The sequence below is a fragment of the Dendropsophus ebraccatus genome, chromosome 5 (genome assembly GCF_027789765.1).
Source record: "Dendropsophus ebraccatus isolate aDenEbr1 chromosome 5, aDenEbr1.pat, whole genome shotgun sequence".
In the NCBI taxonomy this organism is placed as follows: Eukaryota; Metazoa; Chordata; class Amphibia; order Anura; family Hylidae; genus Dendropsophus; species Dendropsophus ebraccatus.
The window spans coordinates 129,465,874-129,484,679 of NC_091458.1; the positions used below are offsets into that span (position 1 = coordinate 129,465,874).

Below are 18,806 nucleotides of genomic sequence, written 5' to 3' on the forward strand. Positions count from 1 at the left end.
CTTTCATCTGTATACATGGCTCCCAACGCTATCTTTTATCTGTATACAAGGCTCCCACCGCCATCTTTCATCTGTATACATGGCTCCCACCGCCATCTTTCATCTGTATACATGGCTCCCACCGCCATCTTTCATCTGTATACATGGCTCCCAACGCTATCTTTTATCTGTATACATGGCTCCCAACGCTATCTTTCATCTGTATACATGGCTCCCACCGCCATCTTTCATCTGTATACATGGCTCACACCGGTATCTTTCATCTGTATACATGGCTCCCAACGCTATCTTTTATCTGTATACATGGCTCCCAACGCTATCTTTCATCTGTATACATGGCTCCCACCGCCATCTTTCATCTGTATACATGGCTCACACCGGTATCTTTCATCTGTATACATGGCTCCCACCGCTATCTTTCATCTGTATACATGGCTCCCAACTGCCTAAAAGCCAGGAGAAGCACAGGCATGCAATCACTTATCTCACCGCCTGCACCACAGCAGGAATCAAAGAGAAGATTCTGCTGCTTGGCATTGGAATGGGGGCTTCTGCTTGACTTATGCTGGTGAAAATCTCAAAGGGGAACCTTCCGGTGAACCAATGTTCCTAACTAGTGGGGGACCTCAAGGACAAAAAAATTTGTGGACAAAGGATCTTAGCACATAGCATATAAAGGTATACTAGGGAAGTCTGTGCCTTACAATGCATGGCATAACCTCAAGGGGCTCTATGAAGTGAACTCAGGAGCTGACTTCATAGAGGGTGATGATCGGCTGCTATCTGCCTGTCATTAAAGGGATGCTCTGGCGGGGGGGCACTTTTTTGGGGGGACCGGGGAGGAGGTGGCTGAAATAAAAGACGTCCACTTACCTCCTCGGTTCCAGCGGAGGGTCCCGCATCACTCAGTGAAGGAGGCGGGATCCGTTTGAAGTCCGCTCGGATCCCGCCTCCTTCAATGAGTGGCTGAGCGGCCCTGAGACGTAGCGTCTCGGATCACTGCTATCTGCTATGGGCTGTCTGGATGATCTAGTGATCTCCCCCCGCAGCTCTCCGCTCCCCCTCTATACTCACTCCCTCGCTGCCGCTACGTGTAATAGCTGCAGCAGCGAGCCGGGAGTGCTTACAGTGCTCCGTTGCTCCTCTCAATCGCTTCCTGTAATAGGGGCTTAAGTGTCAGTGACAGGAGTTGGGCTCTTGTCATGTGGCTGGATACCGATCATTTTCCCTGACAGCAAGAGGTCTAAAGCCCCTATTTCACAGGGCGACTGAGAGGAGCAAATGGGTGCTGTCAGCCTTTACACGCAGGGGCAGTGAGCGGATGAGTATAGGGGGGCAGCGGGGGGCTGCTGGGGGGCTGCCCGGGTAATAGCAGATAGTAGTGGTCTGCTGACGCTGCTCCTACTCCATAGAGCAACGGCAGCAGATCATTCCTATATTAGTCATTTGTCTTTCAACATGTTAAAAGACAAACGGCTGCAACCATCAGAAGACATCATTCATGTTGGCTGATCGTTGCCTTCTATTACACAAGACGATTATCGGCCAATATCGGCCGATAATCGTTTCGTGTAATAGGGCCTGCTTGCAGTCTGATTGCAAGTCTGGTCATTGAGTCTGCCTCAGGCAAAGCGCTGGTAACATTGATCATAGCATTGCAGTGTATGCAAGCTAATAGTTGAATGTAATAGTAATAGTCCCTAACAAAGGATATATATATATATATATATATATATATATATATATATATATATATATATATATATATATATATTTTTTTTTTTTTTTTTTTTTTTTGTCAAAGTACCATAAAATATATGCCCATGAATTAATTCCATCTCCATTTATTGTATTTAATGCATAGTAAATCCTCAGACTTTATTAAGCAAACAAAAAGATCTTTAATTATTAACATATCCATGGTGGTCAATAGTAATATTGCACATTTTGGTTAACAGCAGGTATAAGACTGATACAGTTAGTACTGCCAGATTAATGGTGTACAGTCCCCTTGGCATAGGGCTTCTTTATTTTCTGTGTAGGTTTCTTTTTCTTCACAGCCCTTTGTAATTATGTTAATTGAAGGTGAATTACAACTAACTACAGATTCTACCGAGTAAATTACAGTCTAATCTTGTCTGGCTGCCAGATATAACACAGTATCTGCCTTCTCATAACACCGCAGTTTGCTGTAATCATAGATCAATGTGCAGAGAAGCAACATTCTCTTATCATGTCTATGCTTGGAACTTTGGATTCTATAAATTTATATCCCCAAAATAACAAGGGCTTCAATTTTGCATAGCCCACCAAGTTAGCCTATTAACAAACAATCCATCTCTCATTCCCCTCCACTAACATACAAAACTTCACTATCTTCTTTTTCTAAACTAAATTTTAATATGTTGCTGCCCAGGCGCAAAACATAACAAACAGCCTATTCTTACATTTCCGTGCTCTCCATACATCCCTGTACAGTTTTTTTCCCCAAGGATCTGATTACTTCCTGGTTTCCTCTCTGAACTGTGACACTGCATGCAACAGAGCACACGCTCTCCCAGAATTCCCACTTACTTGCATGCACAGTGAAGACCAACTGACAATACTAACGGGACAGATCAGGGAATTGAACCAAGCATCAATGACACACCTTAGCAAATGCCCAAAAGGACATTGTAACCAAGGGTAAAGATGGGATCACACGGCATATTTGCATCCGTTTTATTGTATCCATTTTTGAACATTTAATTTTATTGTACAAAAAAAAGTGGCCGACCATGTTTTCGTGTATGCTAAAAAAAATTTTTAAAAGATGGAGCCGTTTTATTTTTTTAAATACTGTTAGTGAACGGAACACATATCCTGATGGATGGCATAAAACTGCACCTGTTTTTACTGACTGTTTCTTTTTCCAGAAAGCAATAACGCAGTGTCAACCTAGCCTAGCAGGAATTAGTAAGTCTCTATCTGTCAGACAGGATGTATACATAAATAAGTGTACATTCAAAATATTTTTCATTTCACATAATGTATCAGTGGAACTCTATTTATCTTACTGGGTCAGCCCATTTAAGCAATGAGGACATTATTAGCTGAACAATCACAAATACAGCTGGATTAACTGCAGAAATCTGGGCATATTAAAACACACAGCACTGGCCAGGTTATAGGCCAAGTAAGAGACTACTGTGAGCAAACCGTACAGTGCGGATAACCTTAATCATTCAAAAATAGAAAATTGCTGCAGCAAACTGCAAGTGTCAGGACTCACCTGGGGTGCTGACTATTTGTCTGCTTTTTGATAACCCTAATCGCCATGCCTGCCAAGCCTCAGATTTACCATACAAGGGAAAAAAAATGCTTATTGGCCATACTCAAAGTTGCCATCATTGCCCCAAAAAAACAGTGGGAAGAGTCCAAGGAAATTGCTAAGAAATTAAAGATTTCCTACAATGGTGTGTACTACTCCCTTCAGAGGACAGCACAAACAGGCTCTAACCAGAGTAGAAAAAGAAGTGAGAGGCCGCGTTGCACAACTAAGCAAGAAGATAAGCACATTAGAGTCTCTAGTTTGAGAAACAGACGCCTCACATGTCCCCAACTAGCATCTTCATTAAATAGTACCCGCAAAACACCAGTGTCAACATCTACAGTGAAGAGGCGGCTGCGGGATTTGGGGCTTCAGGGCAGAGTGGCAAAGAAAAAGCCATAGCCATATCTGAGACTGGCCAATAAAAGAAAAAGATTAAGATGGGCAAAAGAACACAGACATTGGACAGAGGAAGACTGGAAAAAGTGTTGTGGACGGATAAATCAAAGTTTGAGGTGTTTGGATCACAAAGAAGAACGTTTGTGAGACGCAGAACAAATGAAAAGATGCTGGAAGAATGCGTGACGCCATCTGTTAAGCATGGTGGAGGTAATGTGATGGTCTGGGGTTGGTGCTGGTAAGGTGGGAGATTTGTACAGGGTAAAAGGGATTCTGAATAAGGAAGGCTATCACTCAATTTTGCAACGCCATGCCATACCCAGTGGACAGCGCTTGATTAGAGCCAATTTCATCCTACAACAGGACAATGACCCTAAACACACCTCCAAATTGTGCAAGAACTATTTATAGCAGAAGCGGGCAGCTGGTATTCTATCGGTAATGGAGTGGCCAGCGCAGTCACCAGATCTGAACCCCATTGAGCTGTTGTGGGAGCAGCTTGACCGTATGGTACGCCAGAAGTGCCCATCCAACCAATCCAACTTGTGGGAGCTGCTTCTAGAAGCGTGGGGTGCAATTTCTCCAGCTTACCTCAACAGATTAATAGCTAGAATGCCAAAGGTGTGCAATGCTGTAATTGCTGCAAAAGGTGGATTCTTTGACGAAAGCAAAGTTTGATGTAAAAACAATGTTATTTCAAATACAAATCATTATTTCTAACCTTGTCAATGTCTTGACTCTATTTTCTATTCATTTCACAACGTATGGTGGTGAACAAGTGTGACTTTTCATGGAAAACACAAAATTGTTTGGGTGACCCCAAACTTTTGAACGGTAGTGTGTATATATATATATATATATGTTTTTTTTTCTTTTTTTTATTTATTCATTTATTTTTTTTACATCTTGGACTCTTACCACTGTTTTTTTTTTTTTAGAAGAGGGGCAACAACCCCCCGAAGAGTGTCTGGAGATGGGAAATCTTTCCTTTTGGAAAGATTGTTTGGCTTGTCATAAAATCGCCAGTCAATGTTCTAGGATTGAGTGAGACTTGACTTTAAAGAACATCTTTTTTCTCTACAGATGTTTTGCATATCCTTTCTTCACAGAATTCCCAGTGGAGCAGCAATGGTCTGTAAGTCTCCACACATCTTTATGACGAACTCTTCTTAAGAATTAGTACCCCTTTGAACCACTGTTGTTTAGTTTAGAGCTGGCAAATTTGTGTACGGCCAATTGGCATTTTTTTTCCTGTATGTTACTGCTTTGTGGGCCCCTTTCCTGGGTGCATCCCGCATGTACTCTAGCCAGCTCTGGCAACCCCACCATGTTACAGGATGTTTCACCGGTTGGAGACACCATACCCAGGATCACTTGTACCCCATAGCTCGGGGTTATATGCGCAAAGCCTAAGGGACAAAAAGGTGAGCACTGAATCTCTTTACTTGCTCTATATCACCTTTACGGTATCACACAAGGTACCGCCCTTTCAATCAGCCTGGGAGATAATCACACGATAACCTTCACCTAAATACCAGCTCAGCTGAGACTGTATACAGTTTGCACCACCATCATTTCCTTCATCTATCCCTAAACCAATTTAGTTTGTCCAGTTTGAGTCCTCACCGTGTCTTATTGCTACATCAAGCTTTAACATTTTTCTTATATATTTATGCATTTCTATATACATTGAATTTGTTCCTATTTAACCACATTTCAGTAGACATTGTACAATGACTATGAAACACAATGACACACAAGGTACTATGTTGAACATGTAAAATATAATAACCTGGAGAATGATGTTGTATAATTCTACTCAAATCCAGGGAAGAAGCTCTTGAATGGGTTTTCTGTGGTCTTGGGGGTGGAGTTGGAGGCTCTTCTACTTTCTTCATGGTCTCTTCAATCGAAGTGCTCGAGTAAGACCTGAATAATATGGAGAAATCATTGAGCTTGATTGATTGGCTATAGCTGGAATGAGACCACATACAAGTACATAATGGCTCTCTGACAAATATACTTGTTCAGCAAAATGTATTATTCTGCATTAAGCCATATGATGGCTGGAAGGGAAATATCAGCATTAGAATGTACAGACAAATATCCCCCCAAAAAGCTCATGACTTATTTTACAAATTCAGCAATAAGCTCTGAATCATCCCTTGTGGTAAGCTCTTTGCACTCTCTGCTTGCTTCCCTCTCCACTTCTTAATCTTCCTTTAACTTTCCATAGACTTGTACGGGCAGCATGTAACCTGTTCCCTTCGTGAGCTGCTAGTTCAGATGTGAGCTATTAAACACACTACAAATAATGCATTTTTGTAGCATTTTTCTTGTGATGTGTTTTTTTTTAGTTTGAATTTCATGTGTTTTCAAGGATTTTACATGACTGATTAACCACAATTTTTAAAGATATTTTTCTAAAATATATTACACGTTTTCTTATGCCTGTATTTTTCATTTCGTTTTTTTTTAATTGTTTTCTATTAAATGATTATAAACCAAACGATAAACTATGAGCCTATAATGGTAATGTGAGAAGAATTGAAATGCCTACGGCATATGCTACTGTTCATGTGATATGGTGCTACTTTCAAAAAGTTTAGGGTTTTTCTGGCGGGGGAATCTGACAGAAACTCTCATAGTGTTAGTGACCAATTATCTATATTATAAATCTGTTTAAGGGTATGTTCACACTATGTATCTGTGCGGCTGTATCGTAAACGGACCCGTAAAAAATGAACAAGACCATTGTTTGCAGCCGGAACTGTGCAAATTCACGGCCGTGGATTGACAGGCGGTACGTACAGAGTACTTAAAAAATAGCCGGCAATAATGCCGAATGCCGATGCCTCTAATAGTTAATATATAAAATTAATAAAACACATTTTCTTTGTAATAAAGTCCCTTTCGTTGTTCAATAATTTAATTCTAACAAATCCATCATTTTGCAATTAAATATACTGTTAAAATAAATATATATATATAAATAAATGTATATTTATATATATATTTATTTTTTGACAGTATATTTAATTGCAAAATGATGGATTCGTTTAAATTTAATTATTGAACAACGAAAGGGACTTTATTACAACGAAAATGTGTTTTATTAATTAAATATATTAACCATGAGAGACATCGGCATTACTGCAGAGGATCGCTAACCCCGGTAATAGCGATTCCTGTAAACTGTTTCCCTGCTTTCCCAGATGCATCCAGAGGTGTTTGCATCACTTTCTAAAGATTTTATTTGTTATTTTTAGTTGAACCAGATTTCCAAGTAAATGACCGTATGTTTTCAGCCGCATGTCTATTTTTCCCACGGCCATACATAGTGTGAACATAGCCTAAGGGTGCTTTCACACACACCGGATCCGCAGCGGATTTTACAATGCGGATTTAATGCGGTGTTCATTCTTTTAGTCAAATCTGCTGCGGATCCGCTGCAGAAAATCTGCTGCGGATCCGGTAGGTGTGAAACTACCCTTAGTAAATATTTTTAGTTGTTTGGATGTTCGGGTTCATCCAAATCCGAACACTTTAAGGCTATGTTCACACTGCGTATGAGTCCGGCCATAGTTCGTACGCCACCGTACATGTGCGGCTGAAACTACGGACGTGGGAAAAATTGACATGCGGCCGGATGCGTATGAACCGCGAACATACGCCCGTAGTAGAGTTATGCTTCCCTAGCTTGTTTCGTAGAGATCTGAAACAGGTCATTTACTTGGAAATCTTCGCCCAGCCCAATAAAACTCACAGAACCTTTTGGATCGAAAAATCAAGTTCAATTTGGCTGAAATAAGTACTTCGTACGGGACCGCATGGAAATCCACGGCCGTGAGTTTCAACATTTCCGTCCTCAAACAATGGTCTTGTTAATTTTTCACGGCGCCGTATACGATCCGGCCGTAAGCTCATACGTAGTGTGCATTGTGCAGGCGTATATCGTATACTTTCAAGCGAACGCATCAACCTCAAAACTACGTGCATATATTCGCGGTTCGCACTACGGACGGAAACATACGCAGTGTGAACATAGCCCCCATTTGACTCCCAAAGGACAGACAAGTTGCATGCAGCCCTAGGACTTTGAAGAAAACATGGATACAGCCAATGGCCTATGGCTGTATCCATGTTTTCCAGGACTCCCTAGGGCTGCATCCAACTTCTCCAGCCACCAGTATTCAAATGCCAAGTGTTTGGGTTCGAACAAACCCAAAAATCTGACAAGTTTGCAGATCACTACTCAGGACTAAAAGGATACAGAAAGAAGAAAAAATTCAGAACTGTTAGTGTGGTCTATCGGGATCCTTTCTCTCAACATGCAGTACATAGCATATCTGTTATGACATTCTTTTGAATAGAAGCAATGAATCATATGTGGACAGGGCTATAGACAGGCTGCAAGCGTTATAGAACGGACAGGGCTATTTGGAAGATGATACATGATAAACACAAGGCAACACAGTGCAGAACCTCACAGGGGGTGATGTTTCGGGGGGTAAAAAGGGACACAGGATGATCATGACATGTTGAAATTTGTATATTTTATTTGTACTGGTAAAGCTGAGGAAAAAATTAAATATTTATAAAGAAAAAAAACTCAGTGGGAGGTCCTTACCTAATGTCTTCATAGTGAACTGTATCTTACAGAAGCATAATAATAATAATAATAATAATAATAGTGACAGAATGAGCATAAGACACAAATGTGTGGCCTGAACATGAGTAATCTCTTGACATGAGCTTCTGAGGCTTAATTCAATCTTATCCTCAGAACTTAACTAGAGAAGAGATTAATCACAGTTCCCTTAAGATGTCAGGTGACTGAGGGCAGGAAGTGCTTAGGATGCCAGTCAACACCTTAGGAAGATTTAAGTCTTTGAATAATTACTTCAAATCAGATTATTCTAAAGAAATCATGTTATTTATCAAAAAAAATTATATATTTTTTAGTGATAGAATTAAAAAAGGAAGGTACTCAGAACACAACAACATAAACAATGGATGTTCTCATTCTGGTTGCCACAGATAAAAGTGATTATACATTTTCAAAATCATCAGGGTCAAATGGTGAAAATCCAACACCCCCAATCCTTCAATGGAGAATCAGAAGGCTACTATACACCCTAGACATTTGGCCAAACCAGCCAAAGACAATGGGGTTGGCATAATTTAGAGGGTTTAAACCATGGTAACATGCCCAGAACCATCTCAGAACCAGAAGCAAAAGAACTAAAAACACAACAAGGGTCATACACATACAGTAGTGAAGTACAAACAAAGGCAAAGTCAGAAAAACAAGCCAGGCCACGAACTCAAGGGGTATACTCAGAAATAGCATTGGTGAAGCATTGGTATAGAGATGAGCGAACCTCGAGCATGCTAGAGTCCATCCGAACCCGAACTTTCGGCATTTGATTAGCGGTGGCTGCTGAAGTTGGATAAAGCCCTAAGGCTATGTGGAAAAGATGGATATAGTCATTGGCTGTATCCATGTTTTCCAGACAACCTTAGAGCTTTATCCAAGTTCAGCAGCCACCGCTAATCAAATGCTGAACGTTCGGGACTCGCTCATCTCTAGTGATGTAGTATGAGACAATCAGGAGTCGCTATGGAACATAGCTGCCTGTTTAAATTTTCCACTTGCTGTCCCTTTGGAGCTCCGGGCCACCTGTGGTTGGCCCAATGCTCCTGCGTTCTGGATAGGCTACCAGGCCACAGCATCACTTGGCCTGGCCAGTCCATGACATCCCTAAAAACAGGCTGGATGCCTGGCTGCCACCTCTGATGATCAGATCCCCCTGGCAACGGTGTCCTGTGCCATGTGGAAGATGAGGCTGGCGAAGTGGGAGTGAGGACAGGTAAGTGATACAAACATAATCTCTTCTGCTAGGATCAACACCAATCACAACAACTGGGCCTTTTCTAATTATTTTTCTCCAATGACCCTCCATAGGCCTGACAATATTTTCCTAAAGAATAGTTTAATATAATAATATTGACTAAACATACTAAGACATTACAAATATTGAGTAACATAGATGTGAGAATACTGATCCTACCTTGATCGCGGCCTTGTTTTGTGTGTGTGTGGTTCTTGGTGAACAACTAAAAGAAAATGACATTCGGTTAAAACTTTTTTTTAGATCCGGCTGCCATTTACTGTAAGGATATTTATCATCAAAAGAAGGTGAAATATAAATTCTGTTATACATATATGTAGTTATATGAGTTATATTTCTGCTTATAATAGATGAGATTAGAAATATGCTTAATTGTGGAAGAGATGAGCCTGTAGGTAACAAACTAAGATGGCTTCTATTTGGCATATTTACAAGGAAAACAGATTATTAAAATCCCATTAATACTGTAAAATTACTTTGCAAGATAAGGATGAGATTAAGAGATTACCAAGTAAACCCAGCTGTAAAATGTAATAGTAAAGAGGTTTGTTAAAGCTGTCTTGGTGCCCACGTATGCACTATGGGGGGATTATCAATAGTTTTTGTTTAGACTTTGGTGTGAAATTGCTGTAAATTTGGAGCGGTTACTTACTTCCTTTTTGTGCAAAAACTTGAAAGCATTGTGCAAAGACTGACAGTGTTGCACAAAAACAGTTTTTGGGTAAAAGCATTGTGAATCCTGCCTAAGAAACACTGTCTATGGTCGGCACCTGAGCCATAACATTTTTGTCTTTTTAAATTAAAGACTAGAAATATAATTTTAGCATAATGTCCCACATTTTCTTATGGATGTGCAGGGATGCAAGAATATAATAAATAGTGATGAACTCAATGCTAGTCCGATCGTTAGTCATTTGAATACCGGTGACTGGAGAAGTTGGATGCAGCCCTAGGGAGACAGAGAAAGCCATAGGCTGTATCCATGTATTCCCAGACTCTCTAGGGCTTCAACCAACTCATTCAGCCACTGGTATTCAAATGCCGTACAGGTGGACTCGAGCATGGTCATCTCTAATAATGAAATCTTTTATAGTAACTCTTTAGTACACTATGGGGGAGATTTATCAAACATGGTGTAAAGTGAAACTGGCTCAGTTGCCCCTAGCAACCAATCAGATTCCACCTTTTATTCCTCACAGACTCTTTGGAAAATGAAAGGTGGAATCTGATTGGTTGCTAGGGGCAACTGAGCCAGTTTTACTTTACACCATGTTTGATAAATCTCCCCCAATATGTATCAACTGAAAACACCAGCTGTATGATGCTGGTAATGGTGATATAAATTTTTAATTTCACAAGCTGTATAAATCCACAAATCCACAATTTGCAACCCCCACCAAGCCTGTTCTCCAAAAAAAGACCACACGTCTGCATCCATGTCACCTCTGCAGAAAGAAGTCACGAACCACACGAGTTGTCTGTTTTAAGCCAGTAAAGGGCCTATTCCACGGGTCGTTTAGAGGAGCAAACTAGCGCTCTCAGCGCTCGTTTGCTCCTCGTTCCCCGCTCGCTGCCGCCGCTATTCAACGCGGCGGCAGCGAGCGGGTGAGTGCGGGAGGGGCGGTGGGGAGCTGCGGGGGGGCTGCCCGGGTGATCGCTGATCGTCCGGGCAGCCCATAGAATATAGCAGCGTCTGCTGCCGATGCTCCTATTCAATGGAGCGCCGGCAGCAAATCGCTGCTATATCAGTCGCTTGTTTTTCAACATGTTGAAAAACAAGAGACTGCAACGATCAGCCGACATGAACGATGTCGGCTGATCGTTGCACTCTATTCCGAATACGGACGATAAATCGTTCCGTGGAATAGGGCCTTTAGTCAGAGAAAGAGAAACTTATTTTATAGTATGCAAGTGTTTGCTGCCAGTGATTCCACATCATGTGTGTGAACAAATCCCTATTATCTCAAAGCGTTTTTCTGTGCTTTTCTACAAAATGAAACAGGGTCAGAGAATGGAAGAAAAAAAAAAACATACTCACTCCTCTGCTCCCTCCAGGTCTGGCACCACCAGCATTCTGAAGCAGGTATATGCACTAGACCAGACATTAAAGGGGTTATCCATTGCTACAAAAACATGGCCACTTTCCCCCTACTGTTGTCTCCAGATTGGGTGGGGTTTTGAAACTCATTTCCATTGAAGTAAATGGAACTTAATTGCAAACCACACCTGAACTGGAGACAACAGTAGGGGGGAAGTGGCCATGTTTTTGTAGCTCTGGATAACCCCTTTAACAGAGGGGTATGTATTTTTCCCTGTGTCTTGGAACAGATCTTGCCTTAATTTGTCCTTAGAGTTGTCTGTTTTGTATACATGGAGATATATAACCTTTGAGGTTTATCTTAGTGAGTTTATTGTTAGATCTAACTCCAAAATAAGAATTTCTCATTCACTAATGCCCAGTGGTACCAAATATTTGTAATGTCATAGGGGGTACGTACATTCTGTATGATATGGCTCTATTAACCTTGCATATGTAACCTGGGATATATGTTTGTATTGTGTTTTGTAACTGTATATTTTCTAGGGTAAACTACAAACTTCTATGTGCCATTTATGTGGGACTGTTTTTGTTGCTTGTTTTTTCTTGTTTTTGCCTTTTGTATTTAAAGCGTAACTGTCATTTCAGGGTAATTTTTTTGAAAACATTAAATATTAACAGTTCAAGCGATTTTAAGAAACTCTGTAATAGGTTTTATAAACCAAGAGTTTCCTTCTGTACTGAAAAAGCAATCTCCCAGCCTCCCCCCTCACTTCAGAAGTAGCAGGATTTCTGTCTCCATTATGTGGCTATGGAGAGGGGAGGGGCTGTTAGGAGTGACTGAGCACGGAGCAGTCCTGCACAGCACAACACCCTGCAATCTTCTCTCAGTAAGTTCATAAATAAGCACTGACCTTTCTGACCCCTGAATCCTGCGGTTTAGGTGCCCAGACAGTCTACAAACAGCTGACCTTCATGTCACCTCTTCCTGCTCCCTCATCTCCCTCGGCCCCTCCCCCCTCCATAAGGATAGAATGGAGAGAGCAGAACCCGTCTTCACTGGCTTCTCTGTAATGAAGATGTGTTTGCCTGATAATGCACAGATAAGAAGTCAGGGGGGGAGGCTGGGAGATTGCTTCTTGAGTACAGAAGGAGGCTTTTTTGGCTGATAAAACCTATTACAGAGTTTCTTACAATCGCTTATACTACTGATTTCTGCAATAAAAAAAAAATATGACAGTTACGCTTTAAACAGCATTACTTTTATACCATTTTTTTCCCTTTTTTTTCCCCATGTCAATACTCTTCAAACTGTGATGTGCGGTTAATGATACAGTTTTTATGTGAACAGATTCATATAAACATTTTCTAACAACAACAAAATAGGACAAGATTGGACACAATGTTATCTATTACTAAACATACTGTATCTCAAAGAACATATACAATGGCCTATTCAGTTATATGTCAGATTACCCGTTTTGAAGGACTGGAACTTTTTTGTCTCACTCGGTCCAAGGTAATTTATGGTATTTTCTTTTAAAGCTGTTTTTTTAAAGAAAAATAGAGACATGTTGTTTATATATTCGGGAAACATATGCTGTCCGCTCAGGAAACAAATAGTCTATGTTTGAGACCATAGGCATATTTAAATGAGCAGATTTTTGGAGTGATGGTTACAGACTCCTGGATTACATCTGCATCCTAGGTATACATCTAAAGTATATGTCGCCCCCCCCTCCCCATCAAAGACACTGCTTGACACAGTTTGAACCAAGCGTTTTAAACTTACATGTTGGAGCTGCGTAGCTTATGGAACATCTGAATTTTACCATCATAAAAAGAATTTAATTAGATCAAATGTCTGCATATATACTGCCCAATGATTCCTTTAGGACCCATCAGGTCTCAGTTTGCCTTCATTTTGGCTCTGTTCCTTTCATTTTCTTTTTTTTTTTTTTGAATGGAGAAAAAATGTTCTTGCACGCACTCATTTCTTCCCAGACAGCATTCAATTTTTTACATTAATGGGGTACTCCGGAAAAAAACTTGTTATTTACTTCTATTTTAACATCTCCAGTCTTCATGAACTTATCAGCTGCTGTATGTCCTGCAGGAAGTGATGAATTCTTTCCAGTCTGACACAGTGCTCTCTGCTGCCATCTCTGTCCACGTTGGGAACTGTCCAGAGCAGGAAAGATTTTCTATGGGGTTTAGCTACTGTTCTGGACAGGTATATTTCCTTCATAGACTCCTACTTGGACCTTACAGATATTTAATGTATCAACGTCACTACTCTATGGCTAATTTGACTTTTTCACTACTGACTGCTTGACAATCCATAGATATATCTGTATTAAGCATTGATCCATCAATTCCCTGAGGAACCCAGCGCCATCTACTGGGGGAAACCAGTCAGAAGGCGACATAGGGTCAACAAACAGACTGTGTGCTGAACTATTATTTCTCTGCAGTTCCTGTTTCAGAGAGAGGTGGCAGCAGAGAGCACTGTGTCAGACTGAAAAGAATAAACCACTTCCTGCAGGACATACAGCAGCTGATAAGTACCGGAAGACTGGAGATTTTTAAATAGAAGTAAATTACAAATCTATATAACTTTATGAAACCAGCTGATATGAAAGAAAAAGATTTTCGCCCAAGTGTCCCTTTAAGGTCTGTTTGCATCTGTTTGGCATCTGTTTTTCACAGATTCATTCAACAACCTGTAAGAACCTGTTAAGCTGGGTTCACACTTGCGTTTATCTCATGAATGGATCTGTCCATTTTAAATGAACGGATAAGCACAAATTGATGAGCAAACTGATTGAAAAATTATCAGTTTTTTTTTACTGGTCCATTTGCATTTTGGCTTTAAAAATCTGACTTTTGTACATCCGCTTGCTTCAGTAGGCATCAGTTTGCATATCAGTTTATACTCCTTCCTGGTTTCTCACTTCTTCTGCACATGGTTAAGGAAAATAACTGATGATGACTGATAACTTGAAAACGGACATGAACGGAAACACCTTTCGTTTACATCCGTTACCATTGACTATAATGTAAAATGAAAAAAAAAAGAGATGTGCACTTTCCATTCTAGTTCCGTTTTTTTTTATGTACGTCAAAAAAATGGAATGCTGATGGATTTGAAAATCGAGTACAACTGATGCAAACGGAGCACAATAAAAAAAACATTAAAATTAATAGGGAGACTGAGCTGCTTGTTTCAAAATGAAAAAGAGAAACGGAATTATGGCGGAGGGTAAAACACTGGTGAGAACCTAGCCATAAAATACAGATGTGAACGAGCCTTTATGTGAAAGACTTCTGTGGATGAGAGGACAAAAATTGTAACAAAGAAATAAAATATGGAGGAGAAATAAACTACTGTACAATGAAACCAATCTTATACCTTCTGAGTCATTCACCGTGTTTTTCTTTAATGCATTTTGTCCTGTTGGTACTTCTGTGGTGGGCTTCTATTTGTTGAAAGAAAAGAACAATATTTTGTATAAAACTATTATATATGTATTTAAAATAAATATAATTTTATATATATATATATATGGTAATAATTGGAAGTTTGAGTTTGGCAATTTAGATAGATAGATAGATAGATATATTGCCAAACTTCTGATTATTACCCTTTATATAGCATTCCATAATTAACTGTATATTTGTATCGTATAGAACCTATTGATATCTATGAGGCAATGAACATGACTGTTTTGTTTAGGTTCAATACATTTTCAGAAAGTCCTGTCTGCTAGATCGGCACTGGTAAGGCTAGGTTCACACTGCGTTTTCAGCATCCGTTTAACGCATCCGTTTTTTTGCAAAAAACGCATGAAAAACGGATTGCAAAAAACGGATTCATTTGTGTGCATCCGTTTTTCCATTGACTTCCATTATAAAAAAAAACGGATCCGTTTTTTTGACGGACCAAAACGGACAAAAAAACGTTGCTGACCCTATTTTTCTGGACGTTAAAAAAAACGGATCCGTTAAACGGATGCTGAAAACGCAGTGTGAACCTAGCCTAATCGTTTAGCAAGGGCTGCACGGACATTGCTGCGGCAGTCCCAGCCAGTGATTGGCTGAGCAGCCTGTCAGCTCAGACAGGCCACTCTGAAGCTGCGGCCATGATACCGGGACACATGCAGAGCACAAGAGAAGAACGGGAGCATGGACAGGACTGTTTGTGCAATCGTCAGCTGTTGGCTGCACATCACTATTTTACGTAGCAATGCATGGTCGGTGGCCGATGATTTTAGGTCTGGGCCTAAAGAAACGATCAGCTGATGATCGTTTCATCGACTGATTGTTGTCTCTATTACACAGAGCGATTATCGCACCATATAATAGGGCTCTTAGAAAAACATGGGCACTTTTTCCAGTTATTACCGTTCCTGTCCCGCGTTTGGCAGTAGTTTTGCAGCTCAGTTCCATTGAAGTTAACGGAGCTAAACTGCAATACCATATACAACCTGGAGACAGAGGCGGTGCTGTTTTTGCAAGAAGGTAAGTGTGTTTTTTTTTCTAATCCTGGATACCCCTTTTAATAAATTCCCCCTATGACTTTCTAGTGTATAGCTTTGTTAGTTATCAAGCTCTTTTCCCTATTAAATATAACATCTAGTGACTGGGTCTGGACATGAAGACATTTGTTCACTAGTGTTTATATTTGTTTATGCAATCCTATACATTTTATCATTTTGTTCACATAATTATACAGACCACAATTCCCTTTTTCCACAATCCCATCTGAAATACCAAAGAAGCGGTATAACAAAAAACTTATTGTTAAAACCAAAGGATTTAACCCAATGATCCGTGAACGCAGAGACACAACTGATTAGTATGTTAGCAACATGTACCCACTAGGAAAGAATAATCTAAAGTTTCCATCTTATTCCTGAACTAAGGTCATGAATAAATTCCATCACTGTGTAATTAAACTGGAATGGGAACATTTGGGCATGTACCAGTCTCCCATAACGATAGACAGGTATGCCGCAAACAATGCAAGGCATAAAAAGACTATGGGGGAGATTTATCAAATATGAGGGGAGATTTATCAAACATGGTGTAAAGTGAAACTGGCTCAGTTTCCCCTAGCAACCAATCAGATTCCACCTTTCATTTTCCAAAGAGTCTGTGAGCAATGAAAGGTGGAATCTGATTGGTTGCTAGGGGCAACTGGGACAGTTTTACTTTACAATATGTTTGATAATTTTCCCCCAAGGTGTAAAGTGAAACTGGCTCAGTTGCCCCTAGCAACCAATCAGATTCTACTTTTCATTCCTCACAGACTCTTTGGAAAATGAAATGTGGAATCTGATTGGTTGCTAGGGGCAACAAAGCCAGTTTCACTTTACACCATGTTTGATAAATCTCCCCCGGTATATACAACCAGGGCTGTGCTCAAGAGGTACCAAACATTCATGTAAGAAGAACTGATGTATACTGTGGAAGGATGAAAACAGAGAGACATCAATTATTACTGACTGGCTTGTTGTTACTGGTTTCCACATCAAAGAGAATCAGGAGCTCAGAGTTAGCAGGGTCTTCACAGACGGTCTCAAGCTGGTTACAAGAGAAAACGAGACACCAGAGGAAGGTTAGATGTTAAAATGCTAGAGTTAATCTATGCAAACAGGGCCACACGAGGATCAGCTGAAGTTATCAAACACAAAAAAGCAAAGTAGTGGCATCATTTCTTCATATTTATTATACTGATGGATATAATACTAACAAACTACAATAGTCACATAAACATCAATACAATCGCTACATAAGGTCAGCAGAGACACTAAGGGCATAGGTATAGGGTTAGCAATGGTTACAATTACAAATTCTCATGAATGAGGGGACAGAATTGAAAAAAATGTGTGTATGTTTCAAGGAGGAGAAAAATAAAGGACAAACACACTTAGGATATGTTCACACAACATATTATTTTATTAAACAACAGCGTAGTTGAAGTTTTGCAACCACGGCTGTTGTTTAATTAAATTGACGGATACATTGATTGTAATGGAATCCCGGAAGGTGTGTATACACTCTGTATACACTCCGACCGGGATGTTATTGCTTTTCAAAACACAAAAAACAAGGCATATGCTAAAAGGACACAATTTTGGGGTATCTCAAGAAAATTGGGCTCCACAGCTCTCTTTATAAAAGGAATGCACCACCTTCACTGGGTGAAAACTTAAGTAGAGTATATGTGGAGTAATATTTTCTTACCTCCTTCCTGGCTGAGCAAACTGTGTTGGTTCCACGATATGCCTCATATACACCATCTGTGCTGGGATTTACAGGTGCTGTGAAATAAAAAAATATATATATTTTTACAACAAGTATGGTTGTCATGTATATCATGACAAAATGAAGTCTGTCCATCCATTCATAAGCCAAGAGGTGGATGTAAAGGCAAAGTATCAAAGTCAACAATTTGTCTCATCGTAAGGTCTATCACTTCTGGCGCGGCAAACACAGCAGGATATTATTTACTGGGGGGCCAAATACGAGAGAGAATACATACAGGGATGATAGCTACATGGGGGGCTATCTACAGGGGGATAACCAACATAGTGGATATGCTTCGCTGGGATTACTATCAGGGGGATACTGCCTACTTGGGGGATGGCTAACTACCGGAGGGGGGGGGGCCTGCATATAGATGCCTAACTACTCCATGGAAGCACAGAGGTGGTCTATTAACTATTGGAGGCAAAGAGGGGGCCTAACCACTATATGAGGGCACAGAGGGGACCTTAATGGGGATGTACATCGGGGCTTAACTACTATTTGGAGGTCCAGAGGGGCTTTAATACTAAATGGGGGAACACAGGAGGGTCTACTTACTATATGTGCTAAAACAACAAGAAGGCATATATCCTTTTGGGTACTGTGGTTGTCTCGCACTATTTTAAAAGGAATGCAGCTGGCTGGCATTGTATTAGGCACTCTATGCCTTTTAAAAAATTTTACAGCGCCAGACTTTTCCTTTTAAGCAATTTGCAAGACAGTTTTTTAGGGTTTCCTTCCAGTTTTGCTATAGTATTTTATTATTTCTATGTATAGAATGTACTTTGGTTTCCAAATACATTGTTTATATGTGCGATTTGATGTCAGGAAC

General features: G+C 40.2%; 1 protein-coding gene across 3 annotated transcripts in view; it reads right to left on the minus strand.

Annotated features, from left to right (window-relative positions):
- REPS2 (RALBP1 associated Eps domain containing 2) overlaps positions 1-18,806 on the minus strand; it is a 97,480-nt gene that overhangs the window by 21,792 nt on the left and 56,882 nt on the right. For all 3 annotated transcript variants that reach the window (XM_069971242.1, XM_069971243.1, XM_069971241.1), the window contains exons 9-14: positions 17,912-17,988; positions 17,171-17,248; positions 15,075-15,141; positions 13,139-13,207; positions 9,784-9,829; positions 5,502-5,638 (exon numbers count right to left, since the gene is read on the minus strand). In XM_069971242.1, the coding sequence (XP_069827343.1) occupies positions 5,502-5,638; positions 9,784-9,829; positions 13,139-13,207; positions 15,075-15,141; positions 17,171-17,248; positions 17,912-17,988 (474 nt within the window). The remainder of the gene's footprint in view (positions 1-5,501; positions 5,639-9,783; positions 9,830-13,138; positions 13,208-15,074; positions 15,142-17,170; positions 17,249-17,911; positions 17,989-18,806) is intronic.